The following is a 22505-nucleotide window of genomic DNA, read 5'->3' as shown; positions in this document are numbered from 1 at the left end:
CATTATTTTACGGCAGTTTGACATAGTGTGTGGAGCTCATTTTTAAAACTGTTTTGGCACACTGCTTGCTTTGATGATTTGTCTTTATGTACTGGAAATTCTTTCACTTCTGTCAGTTGTAAAAAAAAATTGAACATATTTTGAACTGTTTTTGTGATGATAGCACAGTCTGGCAGAGTTTAGTTGTGTGGGAGGCATACTTGTTCCTAGAAACTTTAAGTGCTTATTGTGATACATTACCCAGTACTGTTAGTTTATTATTGTGGCTGGTATTCTTTCCAGACTTGATGGATCCTAACTCCTTCAATCAAATTCAGTTGCATCTAAAAAGAAAAAAAAACAATAAAAATATGCCTAAGCCTGTTGTAAGTATTGATTGGGGCCACTGCTCATCCCACTGACCACTTACCCTTTTCCCAGTCTCTCTCTAGCATAGTTTTGCCAACCACTATGGAGATTAGACACATCCTCTCAGGATGTTCCAGTATGGCAGAACTAAACCCTTTAGGTGCAGGAGTAGTCTGGGGTAAGAGACCCCTTGTTAGACACAATACTCTGTCCACAGATATTTTATCTACTAGTGAATTTCACAAAAAATGGTAGTGGATTTTGTGAAAAGGATGGACATGGCTGTGATGAATATGTATTTTAACAAGAGGGAGGAGCATAGGGTGACATACAAGAGTGGAGGAAGATGCACACAGGTGGATTATATCTTATGTAGAAGGGCCAGTCTGAAGGAGATTGGAAACTGTAAAGTGGTGAAGGGGGAAAGTGTAGTTAGGCAGCATAGGATGGTGGTTTGTAGGATGATATTGGTGATCAAGAAGAGGAGGATGAGTGTGAGGGCAGCACCAAGGATCAAATGGTGGAAATTGAAAAAGGGTAATTGTGAAGTGGAGTTCAGGGAAGAGTTAAGACAAGCACTGGGTGGCAGTGAAGAGTTACCGAATAGCTGGGTAGCTACAGCAGAGCTAGTAAGGGAGATGGCTAGAAAGGTGCTTGGTGTGACATCTGGAAAGAGGAAGGAGGACAAGGAGACATGGTGGTGGAATGACGAAATACAGGAGAGTATACAGAGGAAGAGGCAGGCGAAGAAGAAGTGGGATTGTCAGAGAGATGAAGAAAGTAGACAAGAGGAGTATAAGGAGATGAGGTGCATGGCAAAGAGAGAGGTGGCAAAGGCTAAGGATATGGCGTATGAAGAGTTGTATGAAAGGTTCGACACTAAGGAGGGAGAAAAGAACCTGTACCGATTGGCTAGACAGAGAGACTGAGCTAGTAAAGATGTGCAGCAGGTAAGGGTGATAAAGGATAATGAGGGAAACGTACTCACAAGTGAGGAGAGTGTGTTGAGCAGATGGAAATAGTACTTTGAGGGACTGATGAATGAAGAGAATGAGAGGGAGAGAAGGTTGGATGATGTGCGGATAGTGAATCATGAAGTGCAGTGGATTAGCAAGGAGGAAGTAAGGATAGCTATGAAGAGGATGAAGAACGGAAAGGCTGTTGGTCCCGATGACATACCTGTGGAAGCATGGAGGTGTTTAGGTAAAATGGCAGTGGAGTTTTTAACTAGATTGTTTAATGAAATCTTGGAAAGTGAGAGGATGCCTGAGGAATGTAGAAAAAAGTGTTTTGGTACCTATTTTTAAGAATAAGGGTGATGTGCAGAGCTGTAGTAACTACAGAGGGATTAAATTGATCAGTCACAGCATGAAGTTATGGGAAAGAGTAGTGGAAGCTAGGTTAAGAAGGGAGGTGATGATTAGTGATCAGCAGTATGGTTTCATGCTGGGAAAGAGCACTACAGATGCGATGTTTGCTCTGAGAGTGTTGATGGAGAAGTACAGAGAAGGTCAGAAGGAGTTGCATTGTGTCTTTGTCGACTTAGAGAAAGCATATGACAGGGTGCCTAGAGAGGAGTTGTGGTATTGTATGAGGAAATCGAGAGTGTCAGAGAAGTATGTAAGAGTGGTACGGGTTATATACGAGGGTAGTGTGACAGTAGTGAGGTCTGCGGTGGGAGTGTCGGATGCATTTAAGGTGGAGGTGGGATTACATCAAGGATCAGCTCTGAGCCCTTTCTTATTTGCAGTGGTGATGGACAGGTTGGCAGACGAGATCAGACAGGAGTCCCCGTGGACTGTGATGTTTGCAGATGACATTGTGATCTCTAGTGAGAGTAGGGAACAGATGGAGGAGACCCTGGAGAGGTGGAGATATGCTCTAGAGAGAAGAGGAATGAAGGTCAGCAGGACTAAGACAGAATATATGTGTGTGAATGAGAGAGAGGATAGAAGAATGGTGAAGATGCAGGGAGTAGAGGTGGCGAAGGTGGATGAGTTTAAATACTTGGGATCAACAGTTCAGAGTAATGGTGAGTGTAGAAGAGAGGTGAAGAAGAGAGTACAGGCAGGATGGAGTGGGTGGAGAAGAGTGTCAGGAGTGATTTGTGACAGACTAGTACCAGTAAGATTGAAAGGAAGGTCTACAAGAGGGTAGTGAGACCAGCTATGTTATATGGGTTAGAGACAGTGGCATTGACAAAAAGGCAGGAGTCAGAGCTGGACTTGGCAGAGTTAAAGATGTTAAGATTTGCACTGGATGTGACGAGGGTGGACAGGATTAGGAGTAAGTATATTAGAGGGTCAGCCCAGGTTGGAAGGTTTGGAGACAAAGCCAGAGAGGCAACATTACGTTGGTTTGGACATGTGCTGAGGAGGGATGCAGAGTATATTGGGAAAAAGATGCTAAGGATGAAGCTACCAGGTAACAGGAAAAGAGGAAGGCCTAAGATAAGGTTTATGGATGTGGTGAGAGAGGACATGCAGGTGGTTGGTGTGACAGAGCAAGATGCAGAGGACATGAAGAAATGGAAACAGTTGATCCGCTGTGGCGACCCCTGACGGGAGCAGCTAAAAGAAGAAAAAGAAGAATGATTTTCACAAAAAAACAAACAGAAGCTTCATCATACCTCTAATAGTCAGGTAATAGCTGTTTATAAGACTGATATGGCTTTCTTGGCTAAGAATGTTCTGCAGACAGCTAATTCTGGTGGTAGTGTTCCCATACATGGCTCTAGTGCCAGTTTGGTTGGAAACCTTTCTGTTGTTGCAGAGAATGATGAAAAATCTGATGAGGACAATGGTGATTTCCTAGCTGATACCGAGTCAAGTCACTCTGATACTTCAGAAGGTGAACGTGAGCTTATGTTGAAGGAAGTGTTCTCTTTTCCTCACATGATTGCTAGATTTAGTGATGGTTTTTGCTTGGGAGCATTCAGGAACTATCGTTGAGCTAGGTAGGATGTATGACCTTATATGGGAGAGATACCCAATTCTTTGGCTTTCCTCCCTCTGTTACTGGCCTTGGCAGATGTTTATAAAGCTGCCTGCTGGATGCAAGTATTTATTCCAGCTGTCTCTAAAATAGAGTCTCGTCTGATATGACAGGGCTCTTTTTCTCATTTGACTGCTGACCCAGCTGCAGTCTCCCCAGATGCCTACTCAAATAAAAGGCACTTTGTTTCATCTAATCCAGTGCCCCCTGATTAAAAGGGAAATGGAGAGATCTTCAGGGCAAAAGGATGTCTGTTTCTAGTAATCTAGCCTTTAGAATGTTAAATTATCATGGCTTTACATGGAAATTTATTTTATAGTGTGTGTGTAGTTTGGATGATTTTCTGCATACTTACATGCAGAGCAGAAGTCTTATATGAATGAAATTGTGTGTGAAACATGCTTTGAGAGGAGTGCTAGAATGTGCAGATACAATCTCGAGAAATGCTGCTTCTGTTGTATTAAGACAGTATGCTTGGTTATGTAATCGGAACATCTCTGATCATTTAAAATATGAAATTTGAATGCATCTTTCTGTTGTATTAAGACAGTATGCTCGGTTATGTAATCGGAACATCTCTGATCATTTAAAATATGAAATTTGAATGCATCTTTCTGTTGTATTAAGACAGTATGCTCAGTTATGTAATCGGAACATCTCTGATCATTTAAAATATGACATTTGAATGCATCTTTCTGTTGTATTAAGACAGTATGCTCGGTTATGTAATCGGAACATCTCTGATCATTTAAAATATGAAATTTGAATGCATCTTTCTGTTGTATTAAGACAGTATGCTTGGTTATGTAATCGGAACATCTCTGATCATTTAAAATATGAAATTTGAATGCATCTTTCTGTTGTATTAAGACAGTATGCTCGGTTATGTAATCGGAACATCTCTGATCATTTAAAATATGAAGTTTGAATGCATCTTTAAGTTCCGAATTGGTGTTTGGGTGCTCTGTTACACAGACTCTCAGTTGAATGATAGAGACTAGCTAATGCATGATGTATCTAGGATGTTTCTCGTATCAAAGTTCCCCCCCAAACAAGGCATCTCCCTTCAAAGTGTAGAAAAAAATCCTAGCCAAACAAAAGTCCGGGATACAAAAGGAAATGGCTGAAGGATCATTTTTCGAAATCAGACTAGGTTTCTTTCCAAAAAAAGGATCAATCCTCCTGCAAAGGAATGACTCTCCAGAGTCACGGAGCACACCTTCCCCCCCTCCTGCCCTTCCTCCTCTTTCTCCTTCCTACAGGCTCTTGCCCAACCCTGCAGCATGGCCACAAATAGTCTGAGGCAAATGAGTTCAGAGTAAAAAAAAAAAAAAAAAGAATGTGTTTATTTTATGTTTTCTGTATAGAAATGCTTAGTTCAATTTATTTAGTATTGCCTAGTTTTAATTCTGTAGAATTGCTTAGTTTAACTTTGTCAATTTCCTGTTTGGAGCTTTTCTCCCCGGGCCTCTACTGAAAATGGACATATATCCAGCTAGACTAGCCCGGTCAACAAATGTAAAATAAATAAAATAAATAATTTGCAGAGGATGTACTTGGCAGTGGATAGAAAATCCACCCTCTTTCTGGGGAATTGCCCTACACACACCAGGTCAGACAGAGCAGTTTCCTCCAATTCTTCATCACATGGTAGATGTGGGGGTCATAGAACCAGTGCCTGTGATACACAAAGGCCAAATGATTTTACTCCAGAATCTTTTTTGTTACCAAAAAAAAGAGCACTTCTGGACAATTGCCTGAGATTTGTCCTCTCTAAACACATTTATAAAAATTCCAAAATTCAAAATGCTCACCTTTTAGTCCATACTAGTGTTGCTTCCAGACCACTGTATCATGGTGACTCTAGATCTCAGGGATTCTTATCATATTCCTGTAGCTCCCAATTTCAAGAAATCTTAGAGATTTGCTGTGTCTGTATTACATTATCAGTTTTCTGCAATACCTCTTTGGCTATCTACTGCACCTTGAGTGTTTACAAAGTGCCTGACCCCAGTAGTTGTCTATTGCAAAACCTTATGCATCCACATTTTTCCTTATTTAGACAGCTTGCTGATTTTTGCAGATTCTGTATCCAGGTGCTTGGAGTCATTAGACCAGGTTTCATCCATCCTTTCCCATTTGGGCTTCAGACTGAACATTCAAAAGTTATTCTTCACACCCTCTCAACAAATTGTTTTCCTGGGGTGTTGGATAGACTTCATACCAGAAGACAAAGTTCAGACTTATCAGGGCATTTTCTTGGATGTTTCTTTCTTCTAGACATGGCCTCAGCAAGAGAGTTCCTCAAAATTCTAGGCCTTATGGCATCAGCGATCCTCATCGTACCACTGCCAGATCACTCATGAGAAAAATTCAATGGTACTTGAAGAATTGTTGGACCCAGCACCTTTGTTTATTGGATTTTCAGTCTGGCATTTTTGAAACAGGAGCTGCAATGGTGAAGGGAACAACTGTCTCTGAATCCAGATGTTGGCAGTGATTCATGCCATAAAAGTTTTTCACCACTTGGTGACTCTGGATCCTGATGTGGTGCCTGAACAAGCAAGGGGGTACATAGTCATGCCATCTTTGCTGGTTGGCAGTGATGGCCTAGGAGCTGGCTGTACAGCATTCTGTGACTCTTCAGACCTTGTACATTCCATCAAAACAAAACACAGTGCCTGGCAGATTAAGCAGATACTGGACAGACCCTCATGAGGGGAAGCTCCATGTAGAGGTCTTTCAGGACTTGATCCAGATGTGTGGAACACCTCAATTAGATCTGCAGACAATTGAAAAAAATTGTGTTGAGGACATCCTTGTAGCCATGCTTGGTAGACAGATATAATATAATTTCCATGGTCATGTATGTTCCTGCATGTATTTCTATCCTTTTCAGTGATTCCCAAAGTACTTCTAAATATTCAGAAAGAGTTACCAAAGATAATTATGGGATCCCTGTTCTGGCCCAGGCAAAGTTGGTTCTCCCCTTTAATGGAATTTGGGCAAGGGCAATTACTACAAGCTACCTCGTAGACTGGTTCTGGCTTACACAGTATCAGAGGTGAATAGCACACCCCAAATTAGAGCAGTTGCAGTTGACAAGCTGGTTGATTCTACCTTGATACCTTTCAGGTACTTGTTCCATGAGGATGTGCAGCAGGTATTTAAGGAGACATGATAACCTGCAACTAGACAATCTTACATTTACAAGTGGAAGTGGTTCTCTAGGTGGTGCCTGGTCAGTAGTAGAGGTCCCTAACATGGTTTCAACCCCTCAGGTTTTGAAATATTTGTACAAGCTGCTTAGAGATAGTTTGCCATACCCTTCTATCAAAGTGAATATTCTGGCCAAGTCAGCTTGTCTGCCCATGGAACCCTTTTGTCTCTTTATGGTCAAACAGTTTATGAAAGGAGTGTTTCACATGAGAAATCAAATTCCTCCTCTCTGGGATCTTAACTTTGTTCTTGAAAAATTGACATTGCCTCCCTTTGAACTCGCCTTTCAGGCTGATTTACAGTTCATTACTTGTAAGGCTATTTAACTTATTGCTCTGACATCTGGAAGGTGAGTCTCTGAGTTGCAAGCTCTCCCGGTGTGCCCAACCCTACCTGATTTTTCACAAGGCCAAGGTTGTGTTATACAATAATCTATCATTCATGCCTAAAGTTTTTTTTTTTTAATTTACCTTGAATCAAGTCATCAATCTCCCAGTGTTCTATCCTTATCCAAAAATCTAGGGAGAAAAGATTCCACATACCTTGGATGAACATGGGCAGCTAATGTACTGCATTGAATGAGTAAATCACTTTAGGAATGTCAAACAGCTCTTTGTCTCCTGTATGGGGGTTAAGAAAGGTCCACCTGCCCCTAAACAAACTATTGCATGATGTTTTTTTTCTCCCAGCTATTAATTTCAGTTACTCCCACCATAGTAAATCTCTTCCTGGCAAGGTTAACTCTCACTCATCTAAGGCTGTATTTTCTTCCATAGCTTATTGGAAAGAGGTGGACTGTTGAATCATGCTAGAGGGGAGCAGCCTGGTTCTCTGTTCATTCATTCACAAAGCACTGCAAACCGGATTTCCTTTCAAGGTGCAAAGCAGGCTTTGCTAGGACCATTCTCCAAGGGTTCCTGAAACCTTATCCTTCCACTTCCCATTTAGTGTAAGCTTTGGGAATTTACAAAAAATGGGAATAATGAACACATAGCTGCACAAGTACTACTTACTTGTAACAGCAGATGTTCAAATTCCTCACTGCCTCAGTTGTAGCACCCATCAACCATCCCCCGCAATGTGCATAGCGGAGTTGAGTTTCAAACTCTTTTGATATGGTTGCTGATGGATTTAGTTTTTATATGGTATTGTGATTACCTGAGAATTTACCCTTGCCAGATGATTCTGACTTCGGGTCCTTCCTGTCCTCCTTTCTGGTGTTGGGACATGGAGATGAACAGGATGAAGACCAGCAGCACTGAACTTAGTGAATAGATATGACACTATAAAGCATCAATCAATTTTGTGAAATATAGCTTGGAAAGAAAAAGAGGCTGAACTTCTGTTGACGTTATTAAACTTGTGGGTGGACTGCAGTAACTTTGCTAGGATGGGCAAGTGGGGCAACTGACCCAGTAGAAAGTGGGGGGGGGCATGAATAACAGATCTGGATCTCTCTTTAGTGCAATACCAGGTTTTATAAGCTGGTATTTCATTTGTTGTTAAAGCTGAGTGCTGTAGCTCTCCATGTGTGGTCCAAACTGTAGGAACTGCTTGCTGCATTGTGGCAAGCAGCTTACTACAATTTAAAAGTAAAAAAAAAAAAAGAAAATGTAAACTTATTTTACTGAATCCTGAGTGCTATAGCTCTCCACGCAAGCAGGATATAAACTGTTTGCTGCATTTGTACCAGTCAGTTTGCAATTGCTACAGTTTAAAAGGTGGTATTTTTTTTACTAAAACATGAGCACCATAGTGCTCTGTGTAGGCAGGGTATAAACTGTAGCAACAGCTGTTGGCTAAAGTTTAAAAGAAGAAATATTTTTTTTAATAAAATATGTGGAAGGAGGGTCATATACTGCGTTGGTGGTGCTGCGGTAGCTTTGTCGCCTCACAGTTAGATGTTGCCCGTTTGATTCTCAGAGCGTCTTCTGTGTGGTGACATGCATGAATGGGCGTTCCTTCGTTGAAGGTTGTGCATTAGGCCCAGCAAGCCAGCACGTAAAAAAAAAAAAAAGAAAAAAAATCTACTGCCAATCATTAGCGGACTGGAGTTCCGCTGTGGCGACCCCTAACCGGGAAAAGTCAAAAGACACAAACAATGTGGAAGGAGGGTTGGGGGCAGGGCATAGGAACATGACCTGAATGGCTGGGGCAGGAGGGAGGGGGTGCCAATAGAAGGAGCAGCCTTTTTTTTTTTTTTTTTTTTTTTGTTGCTCTTCAGTGGAAGAGCTTGGGGGGCATGGATCTAATTGTAATAAACTGATCACTACAATGTAGTGAAGTACTTTTATTATTTTTTATTTATTTAGTTATTTATTTATTTATTTTTGATCTTCACTTGAGCTGAGGGGGAAAGGTGCTAGTATGTGGTTGAGTCAGCATTGCTTCTGGTGGACATTAAAGCATATACCCCACTTTGTCATTAATAATTAAAAGGACATGAAAAGGGGGTTAAAAAAACTGTAAGTAAAATAATTGTTGTTCTTTGTATTTGTATAAAACTTTTCATGATATAAATCGCATGTTATATATTTATTATAATAAAGCAGTTTTGTGTAGTGTGTAGTCAGGGTTATTTAACTCATTAACACCTATGTGGTGTGGAATGTGGCACTTTTAGTAGCCTGCACACAGCTTGTATTCTTGAGCACTTTCTGAAAAATAAAAGCATAAGATATATTTTGAGAACAGTAAAAGATATTAAAACTGCACAAATAGCGATGTTATCAGTAAGAAGTGATAATAGTGCATTCATAGTCTTTCCATAAATACAATAATATATTGTAATGCAAATGTACCCCAAATATAATTTTTTGCTAAACATTCAAAAACAAATTCTCCGATCTTAGAAAGTGTACAACCTAGACATATGTTGTTAGAACATTTTTGTTTACCAGACGTAAGCTTTCACATGACAAGAGGAATTTCCTCTGTGAGTACATGTTTATTGAGATATTTACAGAAATATGAAAACATATGCTTAATTGTATACTTAGCAATATAAATAGCACATATCTCTCAAGATGTGCAACTTACAGTGCAAATATCAAAAATAGTAATGCAACAGTTTGTAAGTCACATAATTTTGAAGTATTAAGTACTTAAGGAATTATTGTTTACGTTCATAATTACAAACAACTAGCAATATCTCAGGTGTAGTGTAATATCTATGGACAGTGACAAATCTTCCTGTCTCCCACCGTGGCATATCACACCATTCACATTGATAACATGCAGGGCTCCTAGTTATGAAAACATGAGCAGAAATATGAATAATAATTGACAAATTAATTTTTCTACTGTGGCACATCCTAGATTAACAGTCTTTGTGTCACTTTTGTTTTTATTTAAACACAAAACGTATTTATTAAATTATCACTTGAATACAAACCATATTGACATAATTTTATTTGCAGACATATACATCACTTATCTATCCAGTCATTGTCAATCAAATATTATATATCTCATTCAAATCCTGTCTTCTTTTAAACCTCATTCCCTGATAAAATGATAAGGTTGATTAGGAGACTATATGAGGGATCTGAGGTGAAAATTAAAGTAGGTGGGTTGATCTCTGATAATTTCTGCTTGAGCAGGGGGAGCAGGGAGGGGTGTCCTCTCTCCCTGTTTTTATTTGCATTATATTTAGAATCATTGGCAAAGAAAATAAGGGACTCGGAAACTGAAGGATATAATTGGCATGGTAGTTAAGAAAAGCTGGCTTTATTTGGAGATGTTATTTTAATACCTGATAAAACCAGAAAAGGACATTACAGTGTTGTGGAACCTTTTGAGACCATTTCAAATCTTTTTGGGATACAAAATTAATGAAGCTAAAACAACGGCTGTAGTGGTAAATTATGTACCCACACATTAATTGGTTCAGCAATTTCCATATTTATGTATGGACATGATAAAATGAAGTACTTAGAAGAGTATGGATTAAAAATGATTCTAGTGTGGCAGCTAAGGATATGTGGGAAGACACTAAACAAAAGGTAATGCAAAAACTGAGAAATTGCAAGCTCTGTTATATGGTTATAGATAGTAAGATGCAAGCAGTTAAAATATTTTTAATCCGTTTAATCTTATACACAGGTCAGGCATATTTTTTCAACCGGAGCAGAAGTTGTGTACAGCAATTAATAAAGAGCTGAAGGATTTTATCTGGGAGGGGAGGACGGCAAGAGTCAAGTGGGATAGGTCGATCCTTTCAGTAGAACAAGCTGGATTGGGTTTACCCAAATTGAAGGGGTATTTCAGAGCTATAAGTCAAAGTGCAAAGTGGTGATGAAACTGGGGGGAAGCTTAAGAAACAAGGAGAGACTGAGATTTTGGATGCAGACCTTTAAGGCGTATAACAATAACCATACAAAATATATTTATAAAGTAGCAAAGTATTCTATGAACTAAGCCAACATGGGAATGGAGAACAGGTATTCTGCTGATAGGGTTGATTGCAATTAGGGATGCAGACAGAAGGCAAAAGGGGGTTGGAATTTACTGGAGAAAACTGGCAAAGGAACCAAGGTACTGGGAGCAAATAACCAGAGGGGGAATCTAATAGAATGAGATGAGGCCAAGAAGGCTTTTGGACTACAGGCTAGAGCATGCCTTCTCTACCAGGGATTGATATCAGAATATAGGCAACGAGAAAAAGGATAAGGGAATCTTACTTAAAAGACATGCTCTGGTAGGACTTTTAGATGCATCTAGAACAGAAGCTGCTGTTAAAAAGGGATTATTAGTGGGGCATACAAAATATTGCATCCTAACTATAAGATTCAGTAAGAGGGGATTGGAAAAGATTGGGGAGAGAGATTAGAAAAGATTGGGGAGAGAGATTGGAAAAGCAGTTTGCAGGAGAACTATGGGAGGATATAGGTATGACTCCTAAGTATGCAACAAAGTCCAGAAGGTTTAGGATATTTGCTTGGAAGTGTTTCATAGTTATTTTTAGACCCCAAGCAGACTTCAAAGAATTGTTCTTCAGGTCGATAACAAATATTGGGGAATGTGATGAGGAAGAAAGAGGTAATTGGGAGCGTGTGTTTTGGAGTGTAATGAGCTGGCAGAATTTTAAAAATTCCCTTTGGTGTAGTCTGTTAGAAGTATTAGATGAGCAAATGGTTGTAACTAAGGATATGATTTTTTTTTAGGTGGGCACTGGATCTGATTTGTCTCTTGACATAGTAAAGCCTTATTAAGTTTAATTCTGTTGACTGCCAAAAAGGAGTTACTAGAAAATGGAAATCAAAGTCTAAACCAACTGTATTTGAAGTAATGAATATTATAAAAGAGCTAAAGAATTGGAAGAGGGAGCTTTAGAAAAGGGAGCAGCAAATTGCATGTAAATAAATCTAAATTGCGAGAACAATACTTGCAGAATAATGTTCAGGAGGAGGAGTGAGGTTTAAAGGAAAGCAGGATTTTTTGTAATGTTGGACTGATTGGCTGTAGATGATCGTCACTTTTGGGATACCCTGACCCTGTGTACTAAATGGGAAAAGGATGTAATGGATGGATGGATGGACGGACTGATGATTGTTACATGTGCTGTATAATGTATGTAAATGGAAAATGTTAATATGGTTTGTTTTCTTTTCTGTTTATGTATATTTCCTAAGTCTTAAGTAATAATTTAGTAAAGGAGTATTAAAACGTAAAGGAGTGGGCATAATAAATTAATAACCGTGATGGACCAAATCTCCTCCATAATGTCCTTCATGGAAAGTAGCTGGCTGACTGGAGCCACTGCGTTTGATCTCTGTAGAGCATTGCTCGTGCTGTCCTGCTACAAAGACTGCTTCCCTCACTGTTCAGTGATAGCACTGTTCATTTGATTCAAACATCTTTCTAACCAAATCTTCTGAGTACTACAGACATTTCCCACAGGACCACATTCTCTGTCTCATATTATTCCATTTGTTATTGATATGGCCTCTTACACTCCTACTGAAACCATTTCTCTATATGCAGAAGATGTGTTCCTTCACAGGGATGGTCCCTATTCTACATCCATCCAGACAGCCCTTCAAAAGGACTTCTCCACGCTTTGCAAATGACTAATAATCGACAAAGTGTCAGACACCTCTCCATTCTCCACGCTTTGCAAATGACTAATTATCGACAGTGTCAGACACCTCTCCATTCTCCACGCTTTGCAAATGACTAATAATCGACAAAGTGTCAGACACCTCTCCATTATGCATTATAACTTCCTCAAACAGTCCATCTCAATATTTGAGAGCTAAAGTACTGTGGACTCATGTTAGTTCAAGCTGTGTAATTCAAACCCCCCTGGATCTAGTAGGTTCAAGGTTACTCTTCAGCGTTAAAACCTTTTACTCCTTTTCAAGCTACCTCACTAAAGAACCCAAAGAAGTCAGAAAAGGCCATGGGGGAAAAATATGCATGCCATTGCTAGGGTACGCAGTACACATCATCAGCATTTACTCTTCTCATAACATCAACTAAATACAGATTGCTGTAAATGCAGTATGTAGATTTATTAATTTCTCATCCCAACTTGAACACCACTGCCTCGCTCTCCAGAAAAAAAGAACTGGCTTCCTGTTGCTGCTCATTCTGTCCTCTTCCTGCCCTCTCTTAACATTTAAAATCCTGAATTAATATCCTTTGACATTCCCTTAGAAGCAAATTTCAGATCAAATACTCCCCCTTTGTAGTCAGAAGTCGGGGCATTAACATGCTAACAGTAATCAGGGCTCCCACTCCTGTCTGCCTAGACTTGCCTCCGGTGATAAAAGTTTCAGTAAAATTATCCTAGCAAACTGGAATCATCTTCCAGATGAACTCAAGGCAAATAACTGAGTATACCCCTTTCAGGAAAAAAAAAAAAACTTGTAAAACGTAAAAAAATAAGCATTTAGAAATGGGGCTGCTTTCTAGACAAGAGCTAATTTCTGCAAACTCTTGGCTATTGTAATCACTTCTACACCCCTCCCGTCTCCCCTAGAATAACAACAGTGGATTTTCCTTGTCTGTTATGGGAATAACTCTCACTCTGTAAATATGTAACTGTGCAGATGGTCTTAACTAAACTTTTCAGCTAGTGTTTCAGTGATGGAAAAGCTGTTTAATATTTGCGTCAAAAGTGTGTAAACAGATTAGTAGTTTGTAATAATGATTCACAATGTTGTTAACATTGTCACCACTTTGTTCTACATATGCCATTTCATTATTTTTGAAAACAAAATGTACCTCATTTCTAAAATGTGTGTACATGTGTAATTGTCTGCTAATATTAAATTACTGTAATTTTGTACCCTGACACCTGGGTTGTAGCTGAAAAAGGTATATAAATTAAAAACAACAGTGATTTGGAATCGCAAAGATACAGCTTCAAAATATGTCAGTTTAATAGTGCACTGGCACTATTAAATTGATTTATACAGAAGCCATATCCTTGTGTTTCCAGATTACTACTCTCTCTAATTTATACATACTTTGGGAGTTTCTGGATTTACCTTCAACCACTACTTTTATTTGTAGCTGGAAAGAGTATTGTTATCAGTCAAACATCAGTGATCTGATCTAAAGCCCAGAAATTAAGTGATTCAATTAAAGAAGTTTTCAGTTTAGATTTTCTGCTTTGATTGTAAAATTATTTGTAATTAATGTTAGGCCAGTTATTGAGTCAAATTTTATTTTGCTGCTATACTAAGGGTCTCCTGAGAGAGGACAAAGTAAAAATACTTAACACCTGGGTGATGTTTAAGACCTTAATTATTCTGACAGACTTTTCATCTCTTGGGTTTATTTTTCTTTCACTTCCACTTTACAAAAGGCAGATTATGCTCAAGGTCAAAGCTTTACATAATGAGAAGTTAAGAATCCTGCTAGGTTTGTTCCAAAATAGTTATTTTTGTTACCATTTTAGTTCTTGTAGAACTGTAAGAAGATTCAGATTTGCTTCTTGCAGCATTGCTCATTTATGGAATAAACTCGCATTTCATATACATAACTCCATTTCTGAATGCATTTAAGATATCTCTAGATTATTGGTTTGGCCATTTTAGTGTACTCTATAAAAGGAGAGTCTGTGTTCTAACATCCTGAACTAAGATCTATAAGTAAGACTAAATTTTCCAGATTCATATTTGTACCAGTGGGATTTTCTTTTTGGCCTGTACAGCTGACATGTATTGTATGTATTGCTGCTAGGTGTCACTGTTCTGGCATTGCCTTGTACTCATTTAAGTATACTAGGTCCAAGTGCCTGTTTTTAAAGGGGACCCAAGAGCAGTATCTGTTTAAATGATTTGTTCAGAGCCATGTGGTTAACCAGTGGTATCTTAAGGATTCAAACCTGTGGCCACCCGATGAAGCTTGTTAGAGTGCAGTGCCTTAATTCTGAACCCTGCACTGCCAGAAGATAATATCCATTATATTTCTACTGTTTTTTTCTTGTGATTTAAAGATTTCCATTATGGTAAACATGCTACTTAAAGTGATGATACTGCATATTTTATTTATCCTTTGTTGACCAGGTCAAGTCTTACTATGCTAGTGGGCTCCTTTCATTGAGGAACTGACATGCACTTTGTACTGACTAGGGTAATTCATCCAGAACTACTCTTCAATAAGTGCCAAGGGATCTTTTGCATCCACTTGAGCTTACAACAGTTCAGGCAGTTGGAACCTTAGTTTAACATCTCATCCAAAGGACAGCACATTCAGAAGTGCAGTAACCCACTAATGTTGCACTGCTGTGTCAGTAATGGAAAATGAATCCAGTAATATGGGGTGAGAATAGAACCAACAGCCTTCTGATCTTCCTTTGCCAAAGACAAGTATGGTACCTGCTGAGCTGTTGACACTATTAGTCATCATATGTTTAATCTGATATGGTACGACTGTTTGTTGGGTTTATTGATATGGATATTGTCCCATACAGCTGATGACAACTATCTTTTAAGTTTCAATTCAGCTTGGCTAGGTTCTTTGTCAAGAAACTGGTTAAATAGTGAAGACATTTCTCCTGAGGTCTGGTTCTCCTTTATAAAACAAACACCATCATCTTGGAAATGCTCCCCAAAACTATATGATACAGAGAAGTCTCCTAGTATCTAGACAAACCTTAATGTGTTGTGCCATAAGAGCAGATGTGATGTGTTTAAGTGCAGGTGTGTATGTACATCTGAAGTTCTTTTACTTATGGCCTAATGGACTACATGTATCTATGGCTTAAGCTCTTTTACATCTGTTGTCTACATGTAATACATTATCTCGTCTAAGTTGTGTTTTCTTTAATAAGTGTTTATTTATATTCCCTTCTGCTGGTTAGGGTTAGGGACAGTATTGGCTACCTTACTCACAAGTGCTAACTCTAACCCTAAAACTGCCTTCTGCCCATAACTCTACACATTAAGTTATGAAAATCTCTTTTCTCTAACAGTATCACTGCTCAGACAAATGTGGTCTTATGATACTGCTAGGGTATAGTTTTAGCTATTTGAAAAGAAAGCTTTTTGTTTTCCTTTATGATTTTTTGATACTAAGATTTTTTTTTCTGTTGAAGTTTACCTTCAACCTGCCAGAATTTATATATTTTGCATCAAAGTTTATGTAGTTCGATGAAGTGTCTTTAGGGTTACCACCTGTCCCACTTTGCGAGGGACAGTCCCTCTTTGGGCAGTTATGTCCTGACAAAAAATTGTAAAAATGACAAATGTCCTGAGATTTTAGGACAAAATTATTTCCTATATTTTATGTAATAGTTGCATAAAACAGTTATTCTGTATCTAAAATACCTAAATGTTATAAGAAACAGGATAAGCAACTAAAATATTCCAAGAATAAGCTTTTATTTAGGCAAAAAAGTTAAGTTCTATCCTTTGTACTGACCGTGGGTATGTGTCGGCCTGTAAAATCTGATGTTTGTACCACAAATGTCCCACTTTGGCCATTTGAAAAGGTGGCAACCCTAAGTGTCTTATAATCCTATACATACAGACGTATCAACATATATGCATTTTTTGAGCTAACGAAGTAGGTGACCTTTGCTTAGGATAATACACTCCTCCTCCTTTCTCAGGTACCGCCGCCCCTGTCTTACCACACCCATTGCTTTTATTTGAAGTTGTACAACAACAGCAGCTTTTATCCAACTTGCGGACTACCCCTGACTTTCATTTAAAAACTGCACTGCTGTCATTAGCTATACATTGCAAACTGTTAATTATTATGGTTTCCTCATTGTGAACTATGACTCTTAGCAGCATTGTAAACATTTTAAACAGATTATTGTATCATCATTATTATGTAGTTGTATCTTTCAGCTTTTCCCGGTTAGGGGTCGTCACAGCGGAACTCCGGTCCGCTAATGATTGGCAGTAGATTTTTACGTACCAAGTTGCCAGCCCTGACGTACAATCTTCAACGAAGGTACGCCCATTCACGCATGTCTCCACCCAGAAGACACTTTAGCTGAGAATCGAACAGAACGACGTCTTACTATGAGGCGACAACGCTACCGCAGCACCATTATTGTATTAATGTGAATTTACAAAGATGTATTTATGCATCTGCTGCCTTTTGACTCCTGCTGTCCGACACTTTAAATGTTATAAAAATGTGTTTATCTGACAGGTTTTGTTTTCATATTAAGTGGGATAAAGGGTTTAACGCTGCTTAGAATTCACTATATACGAATACATATTGTAAGGTTTTCTGATCACAGTTCTGTACTTGACACGTTTACCAGGCCAGTCCTTGTGCTTTGTGTTGTTAATGTTTTTCAGCTTATCTCAAAGGTGCGTTCTAAATTCCATACTGTCATCTATTGCAGGTGATTATCCTGCCCCTAGGGCAGTCCTCACGGGTCATGACCATGAGGTCGTCTGTGTTTCAGTGTGCGCAGAGCTGGGACTTGTCATCAGTGGAGCAAAAGGTCAGAGGCCCTTCACTGGTCACGCTTTTCCTTATTTTTTAATGAATGTTATGGTAACCTTATGAGCGAGGCAATATTTTAACAGGCATGTGACTTAGAGCACTTATCAGTCATACCAGAAAATGTTTTAATCTGATATTGTTTACACGTACTAGAATGACAGTTTAAAAAAAATCACATTTTTGTCATTACAATTACATAGCGATTGTGCTAAAGTATGCTTCTTATAACCAGATACTCTAGCCTTTTTATTAGAATGCAATGAACGTTTTCATGGTTATAGTGATTGTTTTGTAGCTTAATAATACGGCTGCAAAATGGTATCACGTAAAGTTAACTTTCATTTGATTTTTCATTATAGAGGGTCCCTGTCTGGTGCATACGATCACAGGGGACCTTCTCCGAGCGTTGGAAGGACCAGAAAACTGTCTGTATCCTCGTTTGATCTCTGTATCCAGTGAGGGCCATTGTATTATTTATTATGAGCGTGGAAGATTCTGTAACTTCAGCATCAATGGCAAGCTTTTAGCTCAGATGGAGGTCAACGACTCAACCAGAGTACGTATCCCATGCAACCTGGATTTTGAGTAGTTATGTTAACTAGTTATTATGGCCAGCAACGTTTATAATTGCTTTTTCACTATTGTGTTTATTGCATTAGTTATTTAGTGTGATCACCAACTTTTTCAATGTGTTTACTGCTTTTGGATATTTTTTTATCCCTAAGACCAGCATTTGCTACTTTTCATTTTGCTGTCTGAATAAAAGACATTTTAGAGTACTCTTTACACGGCTTCTGTGACCATTAATCTTAAAAGTTGAATTAAGTACAATTCTTTTGTAAGTTTTGTAGTAATAGTTTACTGTATAACAACATAGTAGTTTAGTTTCGGCCCTTACCCGTGCAATGCAAGTTCTTTCGGCTTTTCCCGGTTAGGGGTCGCCACAGCGGAACTCCGGTCCGCTAATGATTGTCAGTAGATTATTATGGTGCCGAGGTGCCAGCCCGACACCCAACCTCCAACGAAGGCACGCCCATTGTACACATGGTTTTAGAACGCCGCTCGACCGCGGGGAGGACATGCACACTCCACACAGAAGACGCTCCCGCCGAGAATCGAACGGGAGAACCTCTAACACTTGATTATGTTCTCTGTACCGAATTGTTTTTTTTCTATTAAGCTGTGCCATGAAGAAATAATAATTGAATTGTTCCAGTGTGATTGACTTGAGAGAAATGCTTAAACCTTTCAATATTTTCAGTGGGAAATTGTTTTTTAAATATATACATATATAAATGCTAATATACTATTTTCAAGAAATTTAATCTGTTATATTTCTTGTATATGTTAACGCTTTTATTAAGTATTGGTTAAAAAAAGGTTCCACAACATGCATTTTCTAAGCATCAGAATGTATTTTTCTTTCATAAAACTGAATCATTAAATGAGTGTATGTTTTGATGCTGTATGTCCAGTTATTGTATCCCGTCTTCAACAGCATCTCTACCCAAGGCTACTTTAGGAAACAAAACAATTAATATGCATGCCATATTCTTTGAAACTCTGTAAAGTCTTAATGTGCCTGCTTTAACTTCTGAAGTTTTATGGTTGCTCTCTTCAAGCTTACAGCAGACTTTTTAATGTCACCAGTTCTGCCAACCAGCTCCAGTTGCCACCCCCCAAATCTGATTCCAACTAAAAGTTTTAGTGAAAACATTATTTTCATTTGTGGAACACACTTTGCTAAAGTGTTGACTTCATCCAGAATTAAAATTACTTTGTTTAGGTGGTAATTATAAATAGAATATGTCAGCATTCCTGGAACCAAACAGAGGAAACTGTTACATAGTAACTAATGTAGTGTTCAGTAACAACTTGTGGGGAGAACTGCAGAAAACCAGCTCAGTATGGAAAAGTATTATACTGAAGAAATAAAGCAGAAAAGCCCAAAAAGCTGCCAGTCTTACTCTTTCTACAACTTGAGAAAGCAATGTGAGATCTAGTAAATGGTAAGAAAAAGGCGAACAGCATGCGTCTTGCAGTCTCATAGAATAAGTTTTATGTTTTAGTCAGATATCATAAGTCAGATATCATAAGTCAGATTTCTCGGAAGCTTTGTGCTGTCAAGCCCGAGAACAGAACCTATGCCAGCTCTTCTTGACCCCCGTGTTGACTGCATATGCTACCGTTTTTGGCACTGGCTATTTTAGGGCCTTACCATACCTACATAAAAATATTTTATTAAAACAAGCTTAAGCGTTCCACCTTCTAGTTGCCATTTCTGCACACCTGTTTTTCTGCCTTGCTATTCTGCCTTAATCTTCCATACCACCATAGGTTCATACTAGGCTATCTGCCCTAGGGCATTTACAAGCCTAGCCAGGGTGTGTTTGGCTTTCGCCACCCATTTTAAATTAATTTTGCTATGCCCTTTTTCGAGGTTAGTATACTGTGCCTCTGTCTAACAGTGACACAGAAGTGATACCCGGAGTAAATCTACGATCTCCCATCCACTCATCAAGATTCCTCTTGAAGAGAGTCAATGAGGGAGTCTGCCTAACCTGGACTGGGATTTTATTCCATGAATCTGTCTCTCCAGCATGTCCTATTTATTTCAGTGCTGAGGTTCAAGTCTCTCGAGCGTGTAGCTCGATGGGATTTGGATTTTCTGAGGTGCAGCATGTCCATTAATTCCGGGTTGGACATGGCTTTATACGTCAGGCACAGATCACCTCCGAGCAGGCGGTATGCCACTGAGTAGAGCTGGAGTTTCTTTAACCGGGCAGCATATGGCATCTGTTTGAGCCCTTTGATCCTCTTGGTGAGGTACTTTTGGGGACTTTCCAGTTGCTGCAGGTGTCTGGTAAGGTACATCCCAAAAGGGGCATTGTACTCAATTATGGGCCTGATGAGGGATGAGTAAAGAGGCATGATGACCTCCCCTGATCTAGATGTGAATCCCTTCATGATTAGGTGGGCTATATAAAATGTTTTTCTAACCACTTTGGCCACGTGGTTGTCGAATGAGAGATTGCTATCAACTTGGGTCCCCAGGTCCCTAATTACTTCTTCCGTACTTAATGGATTACCATCTATGTGGTAATTTGTGGGCACTTTGTTTTTTCCGAAGGGGGTGACTGTACACTTTTTGACGTTTAGCTTGAGGCCATGGCTCTGGCGCCAGTTGTCTGTTTCTAGAGGCCCTTTTGTAGGATGCTTGTGTCATCTGGAGAGTCAATTATGGTGCCCAGTTTGTAGTCATCTGCGAACTTGGTCAGCCACAGACCTTCCGTGTTGGCCTGTACCTCCAAGAAATATATACCGAACAAGAGAGGTCCTAGGACTGAGCCTTGTGGGATGCCACTTGTAACTGGTTTGGAGTCTGACATGGCTCCTGCAATTCTAACCATGTGGGTTCTGTCCTTGAGCCAGTTTGCAACCCATCTAGTGACATAGGGGTTTATATTTAAGCTGTCACCAGGCAATCCATATTACTCCTCCCTTCTTTTTCCCAAAGTAAATTTGTCCAATGCCTTCTCTGTTTTTGTCTCATTTTGTTTGTGGGGACTTGTGGTTTGGACATAGTACTACTCTTATAGCCATATCAGTGACCATTGGGAGTGGGACACTACTGAATCTGCCCAGTACCACTTACCATACACCCAACATGCTGTTGCCTTCACCATGGCCTCTATTACTTGAATGAGGGCAGGAGTTGAAAACTCCAGTTTTTGTGTCTAGAGTAACTGACTTGTATATATAACCACTTTGTGCATGTATGCTTCCCTTGTTGGCATTCCACAATGTTGTTGAAAACAGATACCCCATCCCCATTCATAATTGCTGTACCAATTTTAATATTTCAGGCTGACCCTATTATCCATTCCTGTAACCAAATGACAGTAATATACAAAACAAGAGTATAACTGCAGCTTCTCATGGATTACAGCTACATAATGCACAATTTCCATCTAATTGTTTGCCTTCGTCACATTCATTACCGAAGTTTAGGTGTTTCACATTAACTGTTATAGCTGCCATTTCATCATAGAACTGTATCAGAGTTTTCTGACAAGATGCTGATTATGAAAAGACAGATACTGCTGCTTTTTAGCAAAGCCTATAATAAGCTCATCACATGTAATTTGCATTGCATTTCTAGAAGTAGAAGCTAAACTAAAGGGCACAGAAATGTTTATTCCAGACCCCCTCCAGTGCACTGTCACTGTCCCTCCAGATGTCCTACTATATCACTGTTGCTGTATTCTTCACCATAAGTATCTCCTGCCAAGGATAGCCCAATGTCCATCCAGTATACCAAAGCCTTGTATGAACCATAATTCACATGTATCCTCCCCATTCAGGACATAGGTCATAAAGGCAACGTATAGATGCAATTACCCAGAACTTCTTTGCCACCTGTCTGAATGCATTTTTACTTTTCTGAATACCTAGCTGTCAGATAAGTGCCCCATTGGGGTCTTTTTTTCTTTGGTCTAGTTCTTTTTTGGTTACCTAGAGTTCATGTTATCCAAGAAGAGAAAGTATCAGTATAGAGACAGATTCCCCATAAGGACCATCATGAACAGTGTCTTTTTTTTTCTAGATGCTTCAGATGATCATATGTCCTGTAGCATATGTAAAGCATTTGTGCCTATGACTCTTAGAAGCTGATTTGTCTTCCCTAGCCATCTGTCTAGAGAACCAAAGCCTTAAACTGTTAGCGCAAGGTAGCATGGCAGAATCTTCTAATCCTGAGGTACCATTAAGCAAGAAGGTGACCAAGAAATCTCAGCTGGATTCATTGGCTGTCTAGCCTCCATTGGATGCTTCTCTAGAAGTGGGTGACAGCTCTGTAGGCTGTCCACCATCTATATCAGATTCCTCTACCATGACCCTATCAGAGGCCAGAATGGATACTTTCTTTTGCATGTCCTCTGAGGCTTTTGGGCCATCAATTACTAGATCCACATGGACAAATATGCTCTAGCCTTAATTGGCCAGACTTGTCAGCTTCTTTC

General features: G+C 39.3%; 1 protein-coding gene across 1 annotated transcript in view; it reads left to right on the top strand.

Annotated features, from left to right (window-relative positions):
- NBEA (neurobeachin) overlaps positions 1-22505 on the top strand; it is a 4581458-nt gene that overhangs the window by 4507596 nt on the left and 51357 nt on the right. The window contains exons 61-62 of the mRNA XM_044072852.1: positions 17381-17482; positions 17844-18040. Coding sequence (XP_043928787.1) covers positions 17381-17482; positions 17844-18040 — 299 coding nt within the window. The remainder of the gene's footprint in view (positions 1-17380; positions 17483-17843; positions 18041-22505) is intronic.

The sequence above is a fragment of the Protopterus annectens genome, chromosome 5.part1, assembly GCF_019279795.1.
Source record: "Protopterus annectens isolate FY-2018-M chromosome 5.part1, PAN1.0, whole genome shotgun sequence".
Taxonomy (NCBI): domain Eukaryota; kingdom Metazoa; phylum Chordata; order Ceratodontiformes; family Protopteridae; genus Protopterus; species Protopterus annectens.
This window is presented reverse-complemented; position numbering and strand designations above follow the sequence as displayed.